Source organism: Eublepharis macularius, chromosome 1, assembly GCF_028583425.1.
Source record: "Eublepharis macularius isolate TG4126 chromosome 1, MPM_Emac_v1.0, whole genome shotgun sequence".
NCBI classification, from domain to species: Eukaryota; Metazoa; Chordata; class Lepidosauria; order Squamata; family Eublepharidae; genus Eublepharis; species Eublepharis macularius.
The window spans coordinates 41,440,404-41,463,109 of NC_072790.1; the positions used below are offsets into that span (position 1 = coordinate 41,440,404).

General features: G+C 44.1%; 1 protein-coding gene across 1 annotated transcript in view; it reads left to right on the plus strand.

The window, feature by feature from the left end:
* The window catches only part of APOB (apolipoprotein B), a 50,888-nt gene extending 44,757 nt beyond the window's left edge, over window positions 1–6,131 (plus strand). The window contains exons 27-29 of the mRNA XM_054970013.1: window positions 246–360; window positions 1,638–1,821; window positions 3,227–6,131. Of these exons, the coding sequence (XP_054825988.1) occupies window positions 246–360; window positions 1,638–1,821; window positions 3,227–4,960 (2,033 nt within the window). The 3' untranslated portion in view covers window positions 4,961–6,131. The remainder of the gene's footprint in view (window positions 1–245; window positions 361–1,637; window positions 1,822–3,226) is intronic.
* The last annotated feature ends 16,575 nt before the right edge of the window (window positions 6,132–22,706 follow it).

Sequence of the window (22,706 nt, forward strand, 5' to 3'; positions counted from 1 at the left end):
AAAAGCAGTTTCAAATGTTCACTAAAGAGTATTGAAAGTGGATTATCCAACATGTGTGGAAGCAGCTTATAACAATTAAACTTTGACTTTTAAAAACTGTTTGGCAAAAAAACCTCAATTTCTGTGCAGTTATGGCATGAATTGAATTGAGATTTTAAATCTATGGTGTCAGGAGGCTAGCTTCTGAATGCACACTGTATTTCTCTGGGATTTCATTCCCCCAATCGTATACCTTTCCCTTCTAGCTTTGACCACCTACACTTATGAAAACGGCACCTACATTGAAGTGACTCAAGGCACTTTGTCACATAGAGATCTGAGCGCGGAATATAAATTCGTTTATAGAATGCCAGGATTCAGGTAAAGATTTTCTTTCTTAAACGTTTCAGCAAAGCAAGAAGGGAAATCCAAATTCAGTGAGCTACATTACAAACTGTGTGCTTGGTATGCTTCTGAGTATTATTCATTAGTCAGGACTGAATTTAGTCTAGATTGAATTTTGTGGATGTCCAGGTCTTGTTATTTAGCAGGAAGAAATTACCCTGCCTTTTTCCCCCATGTGGTCAATAACATTATGTATTAGGTTCTTAAATGTAAGAAAAAAGTTCATTGCTCAACAATGAATCCTTTGACTTTAGTGCACTTAGAAAAATATAACTCTTGCCCTACCCAAAGCAGTGAACAAGTTAGTGTTATTATTATCCCCACAACACAGTCATGTGTAGTGGGGGTGGGGGAGTGGGATTAGAAGCCCAGCTGATTTCCTTTCTTTTCTCACCATCTGAAGCTATTGGCTTGGGCTGCAAAGAAAAGGAGAAAAAAATGAGCTCTTTCTCCTCTCCCTTTTGCAATAGAGAGATTAAAACAATTGCATCTGTCCACGTCCAGTTTAGAAGGGAGAGAAGAGCTGCATTTTGCACTTTCTCTGTGAGTCTCTCTACACAAGACATCTTACACGGGGACACTCAAGTGATTTACTTTCTGTGTGGTCTTATATTCAAGTGTACTTTGTCTCCCTACTAGCAATGTATGGGTATCCACAATGGGAGAACAAGTGTAAGATTTTTCACTTGAGTGTCTCTGTGTAAGATGTCTTGTGTAGAGAGACTCATCCGTTTTGCTGAGTGTCCCATGCTGATAAAAATCTGAATGTCAGCTAATTCTCCCATACATGTTCAACAGCTCTTTAAGTTGTCCAATACAATTCAAACTTATCCCTGATTGGCTCACAGTCTGACTGTTGTGAGTACTGAACAAGATAAGTTTGTCTGCAGAACAAGTTCTCTGAGAAATTCATGGCATCCCTACCATTTTCTAAAGCTGAGCCCTGAATGAGTGAAGGCCGCATAGTGAGTTGGGTTACAAACTATATTTGGCTCCAAATGCTGCATGAAAGTGCAGAAAAATCCCAGCCAAACATTTTTGACTGATTTTAATTTCTAATTATATTCAACCTAGAGCCATTTCTTTTCTACATCTAACAGCCTAAAGTCAACCAAAGCCTGCTTCACTCAATTAATCATTGATTAATTCTTTAAAAAATAACACCAGTAAGTCTTCTGTGATGTACAGTCAGTGAAGAGCAGCTTTGTTTGTAATCATTAGTCATTAATTTACCTTTTCTATGATTGCTTTAGCATCCCTCACTACACAGCGTCCGTGGACATCACCAGCCCAACATTCACTGATGCCCAAGTGCGGTTCGAAGGACAGAGCGCTGGAATTTATTCTTCAGTAGCTTCCTCTTCCGCTGGGACCCTCGGATTTGTTATCAGCAGAGACTCTGACACCATCAAGGGAAAACTTTTCTACCGAACTCAGGTAGGCCAGGTGGAAATTATTATTTGGGGAGAGGTTGTTTAAATTATTTTCACTTACTTATTACTAGAGCAGTGCCCCTGGGAGATAGTTGGAGAATGACAAGTGTACAGGAGAGTTCACATAGTCATCGTTCACTGAGCCTTGCTACCTTATATTAAGAGCATGTGAAAAGGTAGTCTGGGTTTAAAGTGGGATCTTCTGGCATCATCAGAATCTTCTTCCCAGATTTTGGCCTAATAAATATCATTTACCATGACTGCGGATTATTTAGAGGCCATTGAAATTCTTTTCTGTTCCGCTATGCCTATTTTGAAAAAAAATAGTCTGCCTCATTCAAAAGGCTTAGGCAATTGACATAGAATATGTAAGAGAATATGTATGTCCGTTGTGTCCATGGGTTGCAGCACTGGTACAAAGTAGAATTAATTTCTTTATAGTGAAGCTGGCAATCAACCATGCCCTAGCAGTGTAGTAGTCCGTGTACTCTAAGGGCCAAGCTACAAGTGACGAATGACACTTGAACAGCAAGTGTATTTCTCCCTGTTCACTTGCCCTCCACTCAATCCACTTGCTGTTCAAGTGTCATTCGTCACTTGTAGCTTGGCCCTAAGTTCTGGTGTTCATTCACTGGGATAAGTCCCAGTTTTCAGGCTGTGAGCCCCACTCTAAGGGCTGAGAACCAACAGCACTTTGGCTCTTGCCATTTGGTTCATGCCCAAGAGCTCAGACCTCTGACTATGTTTGCCAGGTCCCTTGACTCCCCCAATGGGAGATTGGGAGCCTGGCACCTACCTCACTGCACCCTTGGGTCCTGGCTTTGCTTGTGCATGCAGCATGTGCGCATGCTCCCAAATTGCATGATGATGTCAATTCCAGGAAGTGACATCATCGTGCAGGTCAAGGGGCTGGATCGGCCTGCTGCAGGCACAATTCGGCCCCAAACAGGTCCACTGTGGGGCATGTTTCAGCCTGAATCAGGCTGCTGTGGGTGCGGGAGCACATCACATCACCTGGGGGCATGCCATGCTGCCCAGGGGGCGCCCCGGGGAGCGTGCCCCCCACTGGCCAAGTAAGTGGGCACAGGGGGAAGGCTAGGAGCAGGGGATACCCTGCCCTGGGCGGGGGAATGGTACTCTATACTCTACTGTATTCTGCAGTATTTTTGTATTTTTGAATAGAAACCATGGTGTTATATCAAATTTTTTCTGGTATGGGTGGAAGGACATTTTCTATGATTAGAAGGGCATCTTTTGATCCAGCCCCATGATGTGGATCCAAGTACTAATTTAATTTAACTGAGTGTAGAGTAAGTATATTCAGTTTAAGGCCTATTAGCAAAAAAGTGTCATTAAAAAAAAACAACAACCAGGAAATAACCCTTTCTAAATGAATTTTGCATTTTCAGCCTGACCCTCTGAACGATGTTGACATTGTTAAAAGTGAGATATCATTCAAAAACCCGGATCTGATTCAACTCAAAGCCAACTGGAAAGAGGATGCTGCCACAGACTTGCTCCTCAGCCTAAAAGAGAAAGTACCTAAAATGGCTGATGCCATGTACAAGAGCGTTAATAAGTATCATCGCCAGCATATGGGAATGGACATCAACACTGCTGCTTTAAAGCTGAAGGAGAAACTGAAAAATAATGCTGACAAGGCTTACAGAGGAAGTTTAAGAAGTATCAATGAACTTGAACACAGGCTTCAAGAAGTCACTGATCAAGCCACTGGGAAGTATGAAGATATAAGGATAAAAACCATAAAGCTGTATCAAGAAGCAGCAGATCAAGCTGTTCAGTTGGACTATGACCGAATAAGAACCACCGTTTTTGATACCATAATGAATTTAATACAGGAATACCAGAAAAGGGTGAAGCGTCTTATTGACTCTGCTATTGAATTCTTGAAGGAAACAAAGTTCCAGATGCCAGGGCTGGCCAAGAAGCACACTGGGGAAGAACTCTATATGATGGCCACTGCAAAATTAGCAGAAGTTACCGACCTCTGCATTTCAATGGTGCAAGAGCAATTTGATGCTTTTATTAAGTATGTCAATGAGCTAGAGGTTACAATTCCTACCTCCAGCAAAATAATCAGAGGTAGTAATATACTTAATGAAATTAAAATATTTCTAACACACATACAAAAGAAAGCCAGTCAGATATTTGTCGGACTCCGAGAGATCGATTTTGCAGAAAAGTTGAGAGAGCTGAAAGAATTAGTTCAACAAATCTTCCAAAAGGCAGAAGAGCTTCTCAGAAATTTACAGTCCCAAAATTATGAATATATAATCGCCCAGGCAAAATTATTATCCACAAACGCCTTAGAAAAGCTGAAGAGCTTTGCAGAGGATGTAAAATACTTGCTTCCTCGCTACGTTAACATTCTCCAGAATGACTTGCAGAGCATTATCTCAAAGCTTGAAGAATATCTGCAATATGTGAGGGACCTGCGGCAGGAATATTTCGACCCAAATGTAGCTGGATGGTCTGTCAAATACTATGAAGCGGAGGACAAGGTGATTGCTTGGCTGAAGAGTCTTGCCAATGCTGTATTGGAGTGGAATGCCAAATATATCGGAGACGCTGCTGAGTTTGTGTCACACGTCACAGATCAAGTGCAAGAATTTGTGGCGAACCATGGAGATGTCACCAAGCTCTCAAAATCTGCTCGTGACAATATCCAGTATTGGGCAGAGTCTGCTAAGAGAAGTGCTGTTGAGCAAAACCAGGAGGTCAAAGCAAAGCTGCAGGAGGCCTATGAGAACTTTAGCGAGTCCTATGAAAGATTGATCGCTGAAACCACAAAATTGATTGACCTGGTGATAGAAAATTACACCGCGTTCCTCCAGTACCTCAAAGAGCTTCTTGACCAGTTTGAGCAAGCGACAACTGATACGCTGAGGCCATACATACTTGTTCGGCAAGGAGAGCTTAGAATTGACATCCCAAAGCCCTTCGATTTTCTGTCCGCTTATCAGCCACCCCAGTTTAGTGAGGAAGAGTTCAGAAAAAAGGTAGAATTAGCACACAAACTGATTCAACAAGGCATTGATCAAAGTAGCAAGAAATGGGAGGAACTGCAGAGATTCCTTGATCAACAAATTGTTGCCAATCCACAGAGGAAGGAAAATGTATAGAGACATGTCCAACCTTGATCAGACAAAGAAAGTAAAGATCGTGCAGGTTCTTATCTTGCCACACTTAAAGCCAACAGCAATTGTCCGTTTCTAGGGGGGAACATCAAGAAGTTATGCTCTGAATTGGTGTTTGTAAATGAAAACCAATAGTAATCTGCAGGTTAGCTTAATGCTCTACAAAAGCCAATAAATGAATTCTTTATGACATTCCAGTGTCCTTTATTAAAAAAACAGTTTTCTTTTAGGTCATAGATTGTGATGCAGTGTTCTTACCTGTGGAAGGTCTGAGCTGTGGCTAGATTCAAAGGACAGAAAGCCTGTTCCTTGTGATGCAATATATTTTGTAAAATGTCTCAGTGCAAGGTGAGAACTATATGGATTCAGAAGTAGCCTATAACATAAAGGTCATCTTAGAGCCTGTGAAGGAATGTCTGTGGATTATAAATAATTTTTGAATGGACACAGTAATAAGTATAGCCACATCCTTAGGCATTGAGTTATGAGGGGAATAGGTTAGAGGGTAAGAGCTGGGTGGGAATCTGTATACTCTATAAACCAAAAAAAAATCACAAGAACAAAGTTATTAAAACAGAATGCTGCTTTTTCAGCCTGAAATTAGTCTTTAGCCAAAATAAACCAAAGATCAACCATTTCATTTTCTTTCTCAAAAAAGTCAGTATTTTATGACTTTCTCAACAGTTTCCTCCTCCTTTTACCTGTCACTGTCAAATGTTTCCTCTTGATCCAATCCAAAGTCAAGCGCTGCCTTAGGCCAAGGTCGTCTGTCTTTTGCTGAAGTATTCCCCTCTGCCGTTGTGTTTCCTTCACAGGTGTTGGGTGGCTGGGCGGGATGTTGAACAAGTGCAATGCCTCTTGCTATTGGAGGAACATAGCAAGAGAATATACCCCTTTCCAACCTTTTCTCTTCTGCTCAACTATGAAGTCACAGGAGCTCATCTTGGGCCAGCTGTTGGCAATCTTGCAGAAGGCCCCGATTTAGATTGATATTTAATCTTTGTATCTGAAAGCAAAATATCTGGGCCTACTAATTTATTTTGTTTTATATTTCACTGTTCGGATGCTCTGTACATATTAGGGAAAGGACCTGGAAGGTTCAAAGTAACGAGTGTTCCCCATGTCTTTATCAAAATAAACACTTTTTGCAATGTCAGTAGCCATTTTGTATGTATGTGTCTTTCAATTAAACTGTTCATTCTGGGAGCTTCTGTATTTTTTCCCCTTATTTTGTTCATTGGCGGCTTAGGGTTTGTTCTGTTGAGGGTGCTTTCCATTATGAGGTTTTTTTTTAAATCTCATTTTCTCAGACATTTTTGCATCGGTTATAGATTAGGTTCTTTGCAAGGGAATGTTGCCTTTCCTGTGTGGAAGAAGTGTTTCTTGTTGTTAGGAGTTCATGGCTAGGCAAAGTCACCAAAAGGATTTGGGCAGAGTTGCCCAAATATGTGGAGATTTGAGGGTGGAGTCCAGGGAGGGTAGGGTTTGGGGATGTGATAGTAGGCTGCCATTTTCCCCAAGGGAACTGTTCTCTGTAATCTGAATATCAGTTCACATTCCAGGAGACCTTCGGCCCCCAACTGGAAGCAGGAAACCTTAGATTTGGAGGACAGACAAAGCCACCCCAAACGTTCTACAACTCCATTTTTTACGTTTTTGTTCCACTATTCATACCCCCAAAAAAGTCTCCTGAAACAATTTTCATTAATCAAAAACTGGGTACAGAACAAGCATACTACATAAATGAAAAAGAGGCACTGATTTGGATCCTGTAGTAAATCTCCACTGACGGAAATAATTTCTGTCAGCAGAGTGGCCTTCCTCATCTCCCCCCTCCTGCTGCAAGCCAAAATGCTGTCCCTGGAGGACAGCACGCCCCCCTCCAGAACAGCACAGAGGGGGGAGCCAGAAGACTGCAGTGGAGGGGGCAATCAGATAACAGTGTATTATTTCATCATAGCCCTATCTTGCTCTATCTCAGGTAACCCAAACCCAACTTGAATTGTTTTTTTAAAAAGTTTTGTTTCCAGAAGACCTGGATTTTAGCATTTTTCCACTGAAATGGAATTCCAGACTTTAGGAGATTTTAGATTTCTGACTGGATTCACCCATGGAGGACATTCAAAAGTCATGGTAGGCCATAAGGGAGAAGGTCTTACCTATGCTGGGGCCAGGCTATTTAGGACTCTGTATCACATCAACGCCTCTCCTCAGTTGAACCTTGGAAGAAATGAGTGAGTGCCGACGTTGGTACTCTTGACAATCCAACTGTGTCAGAAGAAAACTATAGTGTCTTGCATTAGCTCTAAGTTCCACATCCTCATCAATGGCAAAATCAAGTTTGGAGAATAGATATGTTTGTTGTTGTTGTTTTTTCATAGAAGTCCCCCAGGGCTTCGTTAATGCAATCTTGGCTGTGCGAGAAAGTTCTCAGGTGAAATTCTTCTAGTCGGCCAGCTGGTGGCACTGTGCCCAAAGTTCCACCAGGGATATCCTACGCTCATTAAACTCTGCATTATTATGTCCAGCATTGTCCTCATTCTCTGCTCTGATTTCCCCTTGGTTACCTGGTTGGAAACTGTACCCCCTGATAATTCATACACACACACGCACACACACATGGACAGCCTCTAACAAATGTTGCTAAGCAAGAGATTGCCACCTGTTAAGAATCTATGGTTTGGGGGGGGGGGGATTCAGTGAAGTGTGCTGTTTTCCCACACTAGTATTTTAAAAGGTTATAGATCATGTGTGCATAATAGGCAGAACATTCGGTCACTTGTCTCACTTACAACAATAATCCATTTTGATATGGGTCAGGTTGACACAAAGAATCTACCCATACCAGGTCTATTGATGGAACTGATCCCCTTTTCCCCCAAACTAATGAAATTTTCAACTAATGGGTACTTAAGTTAATAAAGTGTGCCACACATCTGCTAGAGGCCATTTGTAAAAGAACCCTTTGGGAGTTCAGCTCTGAGATCACTGATATAACATTTGAGTGGCATCCCACTGGGGCACAGCATGGTATCAAATTAAATAAAGTAACACAATAAATGTGTGAGAAATAACATTAGTACATAAACAGTGAGCGAGAGAAGAGGCCTTCTTTTTAAAGATAGCTTTCGTGCCATTGGGTGTTCACAAAACCCACGAATGAATTGTCAGGCCAAGTCCTCCTTCTCCCGTAGAAATCAACGGCAGGATTTGGCCCGTTCAGTTATCTAGTACAAAACCTACCCTAAGATTTAGCATTTTTAAATATAAAAAATTAAAATCCTTCTAAATGTTGGCAGTGGTTTCTTTCCTTGTTACACAGAGACACAAGGAAACAAAAAAGAGCAAAAAAAAGGAAGTGTGTGTGTTTTTGTCTGTGTTTTTTAAAAAAAATATTGCGGTGGATATACATTCAAGCAGCATAGCATGATGTCAGCGGTTGCAGCCCAATAATTTATAACAACTGGATTTGACTACACTGAGATTAGAAAAGGCAACAATCCAACATGTATTCTAAATTTAATTTTCCTCCCAAGATATGTCCTGAGATATTAGGCTTAAAATAAGGAATGGGATATCTAGAACAGATCAATAAATTAACCTTTATGTTAGGATGTATTTTCAAACTGCTTGTTAAACACTGTAGTTGGGTTGCCAACATCCAGGTGGAGAATGAAGATCTTCTGGAATCTCCCGACTACAGCGATCAGTTCCCTTGAAGAAAATGGCTGCTGTGGATGGTAGCGTCTATGGCATTATACCCTGCTGAGGTCCCTCCCTTCCCCAAACTCCACCCTCCCCAGGTTCTTCCTCATAATCTCCAGGAATTTTCAAACCCAGAGTTGCCAAGCCTCATGTCAGCAAGAGGTAGGGTTGTCAGCCCCCACCCCCCAACCTTCAAAGTGGGGGACTGGGTGCTGATACGCAAGAGGAGGGTCCTGATTCCGCTTCCTTGCACACTCAGAAAGTGTATGTACACACTCCAGAGGCCCCAATAACATCATGTCCAGTTGAAAATTGGAAGCTGCAGGGTCTCAGCGGGGCCAAAATTGTCCCCAAACATAGCATTTTCAGTATGTTTGGGAGCGGTTTGGCCCCCCTGAGACCCTGGTCTTCAACCAAAAGTGTGTCATTCGGTCCTCCAGAGTGTACGCACCATTTCCCTGCATGCTCCAGTGGTTCCTGTCCTGCCTCCTCCTCTTTTACCCCTGCCAGCCAGGTGAGCAGAGCCAGATGAACAAAAGGAGGGGCGGGAGCCTGCGCCCCAACCAGAGGGCTGGCATTAGGGTTGCCAGCCTCCAGGTAGTGGCTGGAGATCCCCCAGAATTACAACTGGTCTCCAGGTCACAGAGATCAGTTGACCAGGAGAAAATGGCTACTTTGAGGGGTGGACTCTATGGAATTATGCCATGCCAGTGTACTTTCCCTCCCCAAATCCCACTTTCTCCAAGTTCTCCAGGTTTCACCCCCTAGATCTCCAGGAATTTCCCAACTTGGAGCTGGCATCCTTAGCAAGGAGTCAAACTAGGCCTGAACAAAAACAAACCTTTATCTCTCCCCTCCATCCCCACATCACCACAGAACTTAGGAACAAAATTAGGGGTTGCCTGTCCAGTTTGGAAAATTTCTGGAAATTTGGGATCAGTTTCTGGAGTGAGCAGAGTTTGGGAGGGGAAGGAGCTTTTGTAATACTAATTTTAAAGATTAGGGACTACGGGCCAAGCTACAAGTGACGAATGACACTTGAACGGCAAGTGGATTGAGTGGAGGGCAAGTGAACAGGGAGAAATACACTTGCCGTTCAAGTGTCATTCGTCACTTGTAGCTTGGCCCTACATCTTTAAGTAGCCCTCTAACTCTTATTTTGACCTAAGAAACAGTTGCCTCTTATCCCTGAGGAGATGAGAGAGGAAAGAAAGAGGAAGAGAGAAAGGGAAAAGAAAAAAAGAAGAGGTCTGAGAGAAAAAAATAGGGTTACCAGATTGTTTCAACAAAAATATCGGACAAATATTTGTTGACAAGAACACTCACACACACAATGAAGAAAAATGCCCTGTGGGGCTACCTATCAGCTATCATGCTCAGCTCAAGGTATTGGTTATTACATACAAAGCTCTTCATGGCCTTGTTCCAGCCTACCTATGGAACTGCCTCCCTCCCTATGTCCCTCCACAGCAACTTTGCTCATCTCAACAGGGTCTCCTGCAGGTGCCAACCCTGCACATGGGTGAAATCGACAGCAGCCTGTACACAGGTTTTCTCCGTGGTGGCCCCTACCCTGTGGAATGACCTGCCTGAGGAGGTCAGGAGGGCTAGTGCTGAAGGGGAGAGAGAGCTAGGGGGCAAAGCCTAAACACACCAAACAACCATGATGGAGTTGGAAAAGGCCACAATTTTTTTGATTTATAGCTCGTGGAGCACTGACATTGAATAGGGCATGGATCCGAGCATCAGCTGACCCATCTACTGGCTGATGACCCACCACGTCCCTCAGACCTCAGCTGAGAGAGGGAAACCATGGGATGACAGTTAGCAAGATACTATGTGGATATACACCCCTGTGTGGATCCCCTGCCACCTGAAAATGAGGTGTACCTGACAGCCCCCGAGCTGGGCATGCACCTGCCATGCGTCACTCTCCAGACCCCTTATGGGGATCTCCATAATAGGGATACTGAGCTCGTGGGCCCTGTTTCCCCACAAACGGATCGGTGCCCAATGCCCAGACCACCAGATTCTTTGGTGATGCCTGAGTGGACCGTCCATTGCAGGAGACCGTTCTGAAAAGGCATAACTAAGTGGGAATTGGTCTCAGCTGAGCAGATGGTGGGGGACTCATTGGTGTGTGTCCTACATTATGTTGGAGTAAGTTCCTCCAGCCTATGGAGACTTCCCCCAGTTTGGAAAAAGAGCCACTTAAATTAGAGGCTCTTAGCTGGAGGTGTTCGTATGATCTGGCTGTGCTCAAGACGAAGAAGCAGGTTGCCGTAGAATAAAGTCCACATGAGGCTTGTTACTTTAGGAAAGGAAGGCACATTCTTTATTTTTAGATTATTGTTAGATTAGTATTGTGATAGGAAAGGCAAGATAAGCATTCCAACTATCTATCTAAGTAGGAGATGTAGAAAGATTCGGAGAGCACATGTTGCCCTCCTGGAGGCTGGAGAGAGAGGGGAAAGATCTAGGTAACTAAAGAGATGGCAGCAGAACAGACAAGGAAAAGCAGACAGAAGGAACTGACCTGTCTACCTTGCTAGCTCTACTGCCCCCTGTACAGTACTTCTGTACTTGGGGCAAAGAGACAGTGAACTCTCCTTCATGTCTAACAGGAGGAAGGCTTCAAACTCTACTTAAGGGAGGATGGGATACATGCCATTATCACCTCCTGATGCAGCCAGGTGCAACGGCTGCTGAGAGAGAGAGTTCTGGGAGAGGATGAGCCAAAAAGCATCTTCAGTTGAATCAAACAAGGGGGTCTCTAATAAGGGCAGGAAAATCCCTCCTTTTCTTCTGATGAAATGTGGAAGGACTTCCTCTTCCCTCTCTAGGGCAACTTGACAGGTTCCCTGACTTCCCCAGCGGCAGATCAGGAGCCTGGCACTCACCTCGCAGCGTTCTTGTGTTCCTTCTTGCTTCCAGGCTTGCGTCACTTCCAGGAAGTGACGTCATCGTGCGGGTCAAAGGGCGCTCTCCAGGGGGCCAAATTGGGCCTGCTGTGAGGTACAATTCAGCCCAAATTGGGCCGCCATGGGCATGGGAGCATGCTGCACCACCCAGGGATGCACTGTGACACCTGGGGAGGGCCCAGGAAGCACGCCCCCCACTGGCCAGTGGGGGCAGGGGGTGAGAGCAGGGGATCCCCTGCTCCAGGCGGGGGAATGGCACCCCTACCCCTCTCCCTTTTCTGATGCAGCCAGCTCAAGGCCATGGACGGGAAGACTGTTTTTTGAGTCTTTATTAGGCCATAAACCCTTACTCACAAAAAAGTGTCCAGTGTTACCCAAAAGCTGAGGCTGACACACGTAGGTGTCTCCAAAACACACGCACCCTGACTGTTTTCAGGAATTGTTTCAGACCTGTGTATAACACCAACTTACTCTGTCCTGCCCATTCCTCAAAGGATTGGGAAAGAAAGACTTTGGGGTAACCTAACTGAGGGAGGGGAACGTGTGCTGAGTCCAGGCTGGGACCAAAAGAAAGAGCTGGCAAGAACTGAGAGACCGAGATGAAGACAACAATCATAACCAGATCTACTCAGAATGCTACTCAGGTCTATTCACTGGTGCTTACTCCCAGGAAAATGTTTTTAGGATTGTGTTGTTTATCATAATTTGCCTGATCCTGTTGCTGGTATGGTGGTTAGTCTGGAGAGAAGGTCAACCTGGTGAGCAAAAAGCATCTCAGCTCAGTCTGAGCTCTTGTATTTCTGAATTCCTTGTATTTGGGGGGGGGGGGCGGGGTCCTGTGTTTGGGACATGTTGTTTGCCAGGGCCCAGAAGTCTTGGCAAAGTACAATACCCAGGAGTGTTTAGGCTGGACATTTGTTAAAGCTTTCAGCCATTAAAGGAGCAACTCTGCCTTTTCCTTTTCCTAGGGTTACCAACAGGCCTAAAGAAAAATGTCTTTTCTCTTTAATAGATACTTAATGGGATAGTATTTACCTCAATGCCATCAAAAGCTTCAACTGCTCATTGCCCCACATCAAACCTCTACTAAAGGAAATGGGAGATTTATCAATAGGCCTTCCGTTGACAACCCCACCTCCCCCTTGATCACTGATTCTAGAAGCAAAATAGTAAAGAGTCCACTAGCACCTTTAAGACTAACCAACTTTATTGTAGCATAAGAGCCAAAGATTGGAAGGAGGGGAAAGACTTCACTTTTTGAGATCCTTTTTCCTTTTCAATCCGTCAGTGCTGAACTACAGGTAGTTGGACACAGAGAATTGAAAGATGAGTCCCAGAAGTATTAGGACTGGAGTGGGCTAGAATGCCAGGGTAGAAAGTCAGTTTAACATGAAATCCAACAAGAAATAACATTAACTTATTACAATATTCAGGAAAAGGCTACCAACTGCCTCCTAAATAAAGTATTTTCACTGACTTTACCGCTTGCTTATAGGAGGTCAATTTACACATCAACATAGATTTTTCCATTTCCAGGCCTGAATTGGAGGCAAAGGACGTTGTTTCTAAAAAGCTACCAAAAAGTTGTCATTCAATTTTAGCCACAGTCACTGAATTAATTATTAAAAAATTATGGTTCACAGAACCACTCATGTATCCCAGAAGATACAACACTGGGACATACAGAATCTAATAGCTTAAAATTTTAACAAGAATTTGATTAATATTTTCCCAATACACTTGTATTGTACATTTGTACTGCGCCACCAATCAGAAGTTTTCCCACAGCACCTGTGAAGATCAGCCTTGGTTCCAAACAACATTCCCCCACCCCCTCTGCTGCTGGGATATATTGCCATTTGTACAATAACTTGCCCCTTACCTGAACTGTACTCACACTCTTTAACATCACGCAAAACTCACAGAACGAGGGCATCTTCACAGCGCCATTTCTGACATCACCCCGTCATGATTCTGTTTTCATGGCGTGATGATGTCAGAAATCGAGCCACGAAGACACCCTCATTCCATGAGTTTTGTGCAATGTTAAAGAGTGTGCAAACAGCCCTGGATAGCCCGGGTGAGCCTGATTTCATCAGATCTCAGAAGCTAAGCAGAGTCAGCCTTGGTTAGTAATTGGATGGGAGACTTCCAATGAAGAGCAGGGTTGCAGAGGCAGGCAATGACAAACCACTTCTCTTAGTCTCTTGCCACGAAAACCCCACTAGCGGTTTCCTTAAGACAGCTATGAGTTGAGGGCACTCTCTACCTACAATACCTTGAGGAAGTTCACCTTAGCAACAATATCCATTAACACCTTGTGAAATAATTTGAAAATATCTTCCCACTGGGAGTTTGTGGAATTCAGGGCTGGATCTAGGGTTGCTGGTGCCCAGGGCAATCCTAGTCTGACCCCTTGCACGTGTGCACAGCACGCACGCTCTCCTGGCGCTATGTGATGACGTTAGTTCTGTGACGTTATCACGCAGGGTGGAGTGTGCTGCCTGCGCAGTGTGCTAGTGGAGGCAGCATGCGGGGCTGGGAAGCCGCCTGCGCCATTCGCCTCCCTACAGGACAGGGGGCGGCCAGCTCCCCCCTGTCCTGCGGGGCAGGCAAATGGCACAGGCGGCTTCCCAGCCCCGCACGCTGCCTTTTGCCTGCCTCACAGGACAGGCAAAAGGCAGTGCAGGGAGCTGGGAGGCTACCCGCACTGCCGCCCACAAGCTCCCAGCAGCTGGCAGCTGCTCCCGGCGCCCCCTTCCTGGTGGCACCAGGGGCAGACTACCCCCCCTGCCCCCCCTCGATCTGGCTCTGGTGGAATTAACAAATGTTGTGACTTTCTGAGACTGCAATATCTATTTCCATATGTATTAATATAGAATACATTTTAGAAAATAGCCGTATGACACATGTGGATAAATGATCGACTTTCTTCTCTTTGCAATATGTCTCTTGTCCGCCTTCTTCAGTTCAATTTGTGTATTGAAATCTTAGCAAGTTTGGTGTGGGCAGATAGGAGATTAAAGGTATTCAGATTAATAACACTGAGCATAAACGGGTGCTTTGTGTGACTAGTACAGCTTGTTCATTACAAAATTCGTGTCCAGTAGAATAATAAAGAACAACCAAATTTTCTAGTATATAAGTTTTTGTGATTCAGGGCTCATTTGATGAGAGGGGCTTTGACTCTAAATAGCTTATACCTTGGAAAATGTAGTTGGTCTTTAAGGTGCTACTGGAGTCAAAATTTGTTCTACCACCTGAGATTTGGATCACAGGATTCAAAATTCTCTATTAAAACCTAGTTGAACTTTTTAAGGAAAGTTCATTTGTTTATCTTGCTATTAACGCTAATCGTTCCAAACTGGTGTAATTAGGTGTCAGTCCTAACAAGGACTTAAAGGGAGATTTGTCAATTTTAGAGAATCAGTGGCAGCAGTAGGATATTTAGTTATCTGGGTATATTGATAGCTGATTCAATCCAAAATGTGGTGCTAGATAACTTGAACGTTTTTTTAATAAATAAGGCTAAATTTATTTTTAAAGATAAATTTACATTTCTGTTACTTGCACGTCCACAACTACTGGTTTCCCCTCCAATATTATCCCTGGTGTGCGCAGAAAATGCAATCATCAAAGGCAGTGTTTTTCTTTAAAATCATGTAGGTACACTTTTCCATGATTCTGAATATCAAGGATCCCAGGAAAACAACACCCATACATTGCAACAAAAAACCCAAAAAAGGTAATAGAAGAAATTCCTTCAAAACTAGCACTGCACCTTGTGTGCCAATAGTGAATTTTTAAATGTTTTTAGTATACAAAGAGGTGATTTTGAAAGAATTTATATTGATTTGTTGTCCCTGATTCTCAAAGTTAGCAAAATACAGGCCTACAAAAAACTTATTATATATCCAATCTCTTCATACTCTGTTGACACTGGTTTTAAAAGGAAGTCCATCATGTATTTACTCCCTGTCCTCTATACCTTGAAATTCTGTGAGATTTTAGAGATCAAAAAACCCTGGGAGAAAAGTTTCAACTAACCTCATTTCTGACATAACTGGAGGGAATCTGCTCATCCCTATTAACATATAAAGTCTAAAAATACATAAAGTCTAAAAATCTGGCATGCAGTTTCCTTGAGAAAGGAGCTTGCTGAATCAACGGGGGGCTGAGTTGGCACCGGGAGCAAGGATGCAGTGGAGGCGTGGTCAGACCAGAAGAGCAGAAGCGTCCATCTCTCCTCCAGTCCAGCCACGTGGTCATTGCCATTCCTTCGGGATTCCTGGCAGGAGCAGCACGTTCCCCACCCATCCTCCACTCACTGGGCAAAGGGGGGGGGTTGTCACAACTTTATGGATTTAACAAGTTTGAGGCATTGGGCCAGATCCTAACAGGGTGAGTGCGGCTTTTGGGCAGCTCGCCCTGACAGATGGGGAGGCAATGGCCGTCCAGCATGGCTGGCGGCGGAAGAACGCTTGCTGTGGCACACCAGCATGGGGACTGGAGTGATATGCATCAGACAGCGAGTGGGCCTTCTGATGCCAACGAGGATCCATGCCCTTATGCCTGGCCAATGCTCCATCTAGCTTTAATCAATAAAGTTGTGGCCATTCCAACCAAAGGATGGTGTCTGTGCGTTATTTGCCGGAACTCAGACTGACGTAGCACATAGGTGACAACTCTGTGGTTAACTACGGTTAAGTGCTAGTTAGCTTTTTTCCGTTTGTATGTTTGCTTTTTCTAAGGTAGTGCCTGCTGCACCACCTATAAGCATCATCTAAAAACCAAGGAGGTGTGGGTTTTTTCTTTATAACTGTTGTTTATTGATGTGCAACTTTATGGAGACAATCGTAATTCATACAACTAATTCACTAAGATTCCTGTATTTGGACAGCAGCCCTACTAGAAAGAAATCTTTGGGATGCCGCTGGAACTCTTTCCTGCAGAATTGAGCTCAATCATCACAGCCTAACTATGTAAACATTGGTTGGTCATTGGGACATGATGTGCCAAGCCCACCACAAGCGTGGGTACCTGTCACATATCTCACTGAGAAATAATCACAGGGGCATAATGACTATGCAGCTGGAAGTGTCAGATTTAATTAATTGGTTTACTTAAATGTTAATTTTCTTTTTAGAAAAAAATAAAGTATAGTAAAGAAATATTAATGAAGTTATAAATAAGAGCTAATAAAAATAATCAGCATAAATTTCCAAACACCAAAGAAGTTTATAAAAAAACAACAACGGGTAACATGAAAACTATGGGAATTGATCCAAAAGATAGTAACAGACAGCTGTTCCCACTCACTTCCCTTGCCAAAAAGAGAGGTGTTATAATTTTATCTCCAGACGTTCCCCTAGCTGCTGCTTATCTTCTCAAGCAGGATGTGTGTATGATTTTATGCTGGCCTATCACCACAATACGTAGCTAATAAATATGGATATGTGAATTTATGTTCACATGCTCAGCTATAATGCAGTTCCACATTCTTGATGTGCCACCTCTGTTCAAAGGAATGTCTGTACTTTCAAGAATGTTGCTGCGTTGAATGTCCACAAAAGGGCATGAGCTGAATCCAGCAGAGAAGCACTGAAGGAAAAAACCTTTCACTTAACATTGCCCTGTTTGTGCATTCATGGTTTTGAGAGACCCTGAGAACTCTCTGGAGGGGGAGACTGGAGAGAAAGAAAATGGCCTGTAAACCAGTGACTGTTCTTTCAAAATCAGGAATGGCTCCTTAGATTGGAAATATGCTCTTGCACCAAGAAACATGGCTTCCTCCTAAACTATGTACTAACCAGATATTAGATTAAGCTTTTCAGTACTGACATACTACTGGTAAACAAATAGAATACTGTAGTGTGAAAATCATAAGATGATAATTTGGATCCTCTGTGCCACGGGTTTTCAGACTCTGAAGGTGGAGAAGCTTATCAGAGGGTCCTCAATGAGAAAAGCACATACAGCATGTACGCTTTCTGGAAAGACAATTTGTCTAACTACTATCTATTTTCCCTGGCAATGTGCAGCTGCAAAAGAATGTCTCAGAGGCAGGGCTTTTTTCCAGCTGGAACGCAGTGGAACGGAGTTCTGGCACCTCTTGAAAATGGTCACATGGCTGGTGTCGCCGCCCCCTGATCTCCAGACAGAGGGAGTTTAGATTGCCCTCTGCACGGCGCAAAGGGCAATCTAAACTCCCCTCTTTCTGGAGATCAGGGGGCGGGGACTCCAGCCATGTGACTATTTTCACCGAGGGTGATTTAAACTTTAAAAAACTCCCCCTTTCTTCCAGCTGACCCCAAAGTGATGTCATTGTGCGGTCCTGGGAGCATGCGCGCACTTTGCGCATGCACATGTGGTACCAGGGGCACTACCTCCCGCCAAGAGTTGCCCCCTGTGCTGGCAACCCACTGAGTTCCACCACCTCTTTTCCCAGAAAAAAAGCCCTGCTCGGAGGGCATTCTCGTTTCATCTGGAGCAACCATGAGACACTTTTCACCTCATGTGAACAAATTTTGTGCCTTATACTGTTCCCCCGAATCCCCTACAATAAAGCGGACCATGCTGAAAAGGTTTCATGGAAGTAGACAGTTTGAAAACAACACACACACGTGCTCTTTACCCTTCTGAGGGGCCCCACAGATGGGTATGCCATCCCCAATGTATATTTGGAGCCCTGTGAGGAATAAGTGACACTGTGGTGCCTTTTACTTCTTCACCACTGAATATTCTTCCTCTCACAAAATGACCTTTTCATCACATTTCTAACCCCCCCTTCCTCCAAGGAGATCATGTACAGAGTGACCCCATTTGTGTCCTCATAACAACCTTGTGCGGTGGGTTAGGCACTGAAGGATCCAGCCAACTTCCTGGAGCCAAGAATCCCCAGAAAAAGTCTAACAAACTCAGTGGCTCTTTTTGTTTGTTTGTTTACGAATTAGCTGTCATATCACAACATCGGCATAAATGGTGCTACCCGGAAGAGATTACAATCTAAAATTTTCCTAGAGGGGCAATAACAACAACAACAACAACCATGTGCTTATATACCGCACTTCAGGACAGATTAGTGCCACACTCAGAACAGTTAACAAAGTCAGTGTTATTACTGTCTCCATGATACACCTGGGGAGTGGGTGCTAACCCAAGGTCACCTGCAGAGGTCATGGCAGTAGCGGGAGTCAAACCAGCAGAATGCTGGCTTAGAGCCCAGCCTCTTAACCACTATGCCACAGCAGCTCTCAGAAGGAAAAACAAGTCAAGATGGGGTTAATTTGGCAAAAAATATGCTTTCATTATAGCTGTTGTGGTGAATTTTCAGAAATGAGTAACAAATACTTTTGGCCAGGCCTATAATATTCAGCAGTTGCCATCACTGGTTAATAAATGGAGAATTTCCTCAAAGAAGTTCAAGGAATTCTGTGCTGGGTAAATGGGAGGCAGGCAAGTTCTGCACACAGACCACACTGTGATACTACCTCAAGTGTTCGATCCTATTAGGAAGTCTCCAAGTCCTGTCAAGGTCTTTTGCCCTTCAGTCAGCATACATCGAAGGACACCTGGTTCCCAGTTCTCACAGATGAGTTATCTCCTAGAAAGAGGGTTCTTTTTTTTTTAAAGTATAAAGCTGTATTAGAAAATAGCTACATTATCACTTTTTATAAAGGAAAGGATTTTGTAATAAACAGGGAATATCAAGGACAAATGAGAAATAAAACAGCGAAGAGCCCCCCCCCCCCACCAGTGTTGCTCCGTAAGTGATTAATGAGACTTAAAGAATTCACCAATAGATTCTCCAAGCAACTAAGCATAGCTTCGGTGGAATGCAGTGAAGGTTGCATTTGTCTGCAGAAATCCCAGCTGTTCTGGAGCACCTAAGACTTGTAACTGCAGATTTTGGAGAGCAGTTACACACCATTTTGTTAAACTGGCTCAGAGAGTTGTGAGGGGAGGTGTCACAATTTCTCAGATCAACATTGATAGTTCCTTGGCCATAATTTTGGATAGCTTTTATAAATAGCTGGTGTGTAACTGCCAATGAATTTCTCTGAGGAGAGACATGAGCTTTCACCAACCAGATTTTTTTTTACAAAGGAAGTTTTGAACCTTGGTTTCCTTTTCTACATCTTTGATTGTACATGTGCAACCTTGGTTTCAAGAGTATCCACTTGGAGTCAGTGATTTAAGACCAAAATTGCAACTGCATTGTAAAGTGCAGACAAACTGACTGTGTTGTTGTATCAATTGGTCCAGAAATCATGTACAAGAACACTTCAAACTAACTTGTCCCCCCTTTCTGCTTTCCATATGCACACACAGACCACAGGAAAAAGGGTTTAGATTCGTGCTTTTTAAGTGGTACATGTGAATTCACCCTAACAGCCAACCAGAAATCACCCTAGAAGTTTGGCAGCCCTCAAGACAGCAGACATTCTTGAAATTTCCCTCCTTAATAACATGCATATGATATACCTGTGTCACCATAAAAACAGCAAAATCCACACTAAAAACAATAAAAGCAGAAAGTGCAGAAGAAAAATATTATCCATTAAAAGCACTGGAGCAGCTTTTAAAAACACTTCCTCCTTGTGATTTAAAGAGTAGTATTCTGTTTTTTGTTATATGCCCCAACCACTGATCATATTGTATTTTTGCTGTGAATGTTCTAGTTGTTGAATGTTCTAGTTATTAATTATATTGTATTCACTTGCAATATGTAATCCCACTTGAATTAAAACAACAATAAATATTATACGTTAAACTAAAAATACAACCCTGCAATTTGATGGGTAGAAATACAGCTAGTAATAGGTCCTGCAGGGCACGTGTATTGCTGGACAGAGCATTCAACCAGGATAGGGCCACCACAGAGAAGGTCCTCAAACTAGTGGAAGAGGACAAGCCACTCTGGGGCTGGGCACCACCAGTAAGCTATGAGATGAAGAATGCAGACTTCATGGAGGATCATATTAGGAGAGCTGGTCCTTCAGGTATGATGGTCCCAGACTGTGTAGGGCTTTAAATGTTAAAACCAGTACCTTGAATTTGATCCAGAAACCAATTGGAAGCCAGTGCAGCTGCTGTAAAATAGGCTGCATATGGGGAGGCCATGATGACAAAAGTCTGGCAGCTGCATTCTGGATGACCTGCAGTTTCCAGAGCATCTTGAACGGCAACCCTGTATAGAGTGAATTACGCTAGTCTGACCTGGAAGTGACTGTGGCATGAATCACTGTGGCCAGGCCTGATCAAGACAAGTAGGGGGGCCAGCTGGCAAGTCCAGGGGAGATGGTAGAATGCCAGCCCCACCACTACGGACACCTGCTTATCCAAGGACAACAAGGTATCCAACCAAACCCGGAGGTTCTTCTCGGAATCTACCAATGATAACTGGACCCCATCAAGAGCTGGTAGTTGCACCCCCTCCAGAAGCCTGGTCCTTCCCAACCACATGACTTCCACCTTTCAATTTCAACCCGCTCTGTCTTAATCATCCAATCATAACATCCAGGCACAGAACCAGTCCAAGAAAGCTGCTTATTCAATAGGAGGAAGAGCTGGGTGTCATCAGCATATTGGTGGCACCCAACACCAGACCTCCTGACAAGTTCTGCCAGGAAGCACATATAAATATTAAACAATACTGGAGACAAGATCGCACCCTGTGGAACACCACACACCAGTGACCATCTGGAGGACCTTTTGTCTCCAGTGGCAACCCTCCAAGAGCAGCCCTGGAGGAATAAGGAAAACCAGACTAAAGTGGTATCCTGAACCCCCAGCAAGGCCAAGCAGTTGATCAGGATCAAATGATCAACTGTGTCAAAAGCGGCAGACAGATCTAACAATATCAGCAATAGAGATGGGCACGATCTGAATTATGATTTCAAAAATGCCCCGATTTTGGCATTTTCACCATCGTGACTCAGCTAATCGGTTCTGCCCAAGGCAACCGATCCAGCCGTTGGGAGTTTGCTAGTTCGGCACTTGATCGGATGGGTCAGTTTCAGTTCGCAATTGCAGACTTTCTGGCGCTAGTAATTAATTCCGCCCGCGCCATTCGCCTTTCCCCAGGACAAGGGGCGTGTGGGCAAGCCAGCTGCCCCTTGTCCTGGGGAAAGGCAAAAGGCAGCGCGGGAGGCTGAGAGGCGACCTGCGCCATTCGTCTTTCCCCAGGACAAGGGGTGTGTGGACAAGCCAGCTGCCCCTTGTCCTGGGGAAAGGCAAGAGGCAGTGCAGGAGGCTGGGAGGCCGCCTGCGCTGTTCGCCTTTCCCCAGGACAAGGGGCGCGCAGACAAGTTGGACGCCCCTTGTCTTGCGGGGCAGGTGAACGGCGCAGGCAGCCTCCAAGCCACTCGCGCTGCTGCCAGCTCCGCAGCGCATGGGGATGAATGGCTTGCTGCGTGGGCAGGGGCAACTCAGGAGCACGCGCACACGCGTGCAACAGCCTGACTACGGTTGCTCTGGGTGCTGGTCTCCCTGATTTCTGATTTCCAATTTTGGACCGGAAACAAGACGTGATCGGTTAGAATCGGGAACCTGCGTTCGGCAGCAGCCCGGATTCACAATTGGCTTGATCGGGATTTATTTTTGGATCGTGTCCATGTCTAATCAGCAACACTGAACTGCCTCTATCTAATTGAAGGCAGAGGATGTCAACCGGTATCAACTGAATGTCCCTGGGGAGAGTATTTCACAACCAAGGAGCTACCATGTAATGTCCTTTGAAAGTGGGACCTCTGATATAGATATTAAAGTAGGAGTAGGTACATATAGAAGGGTCCTGATCCAAACAACCCAGGCTAGCCCAATCTCGTCAGGTCTCAGAAGCTAAGCAGGGTGTGCCCTTCTTAGTACTTGAATGAGAGACCACCAAGAAAGTCCAGGATCATTACTCAGAGGAAGGCAATGGCAGACCATCTCTGAATGTCTCTTGCCTTGAAAACCCTGTGTGATCACTGTAAGCTGACTGTGACATGATGGCTTCTTAAAAATATACATATATAAGGAAGCAGAAATCCATCAGAAACTCTTTCTACCCCACACCTCTCCCCAAAATCACTTCAAAGAATTAGAGATTCTCTGGAAAGCCA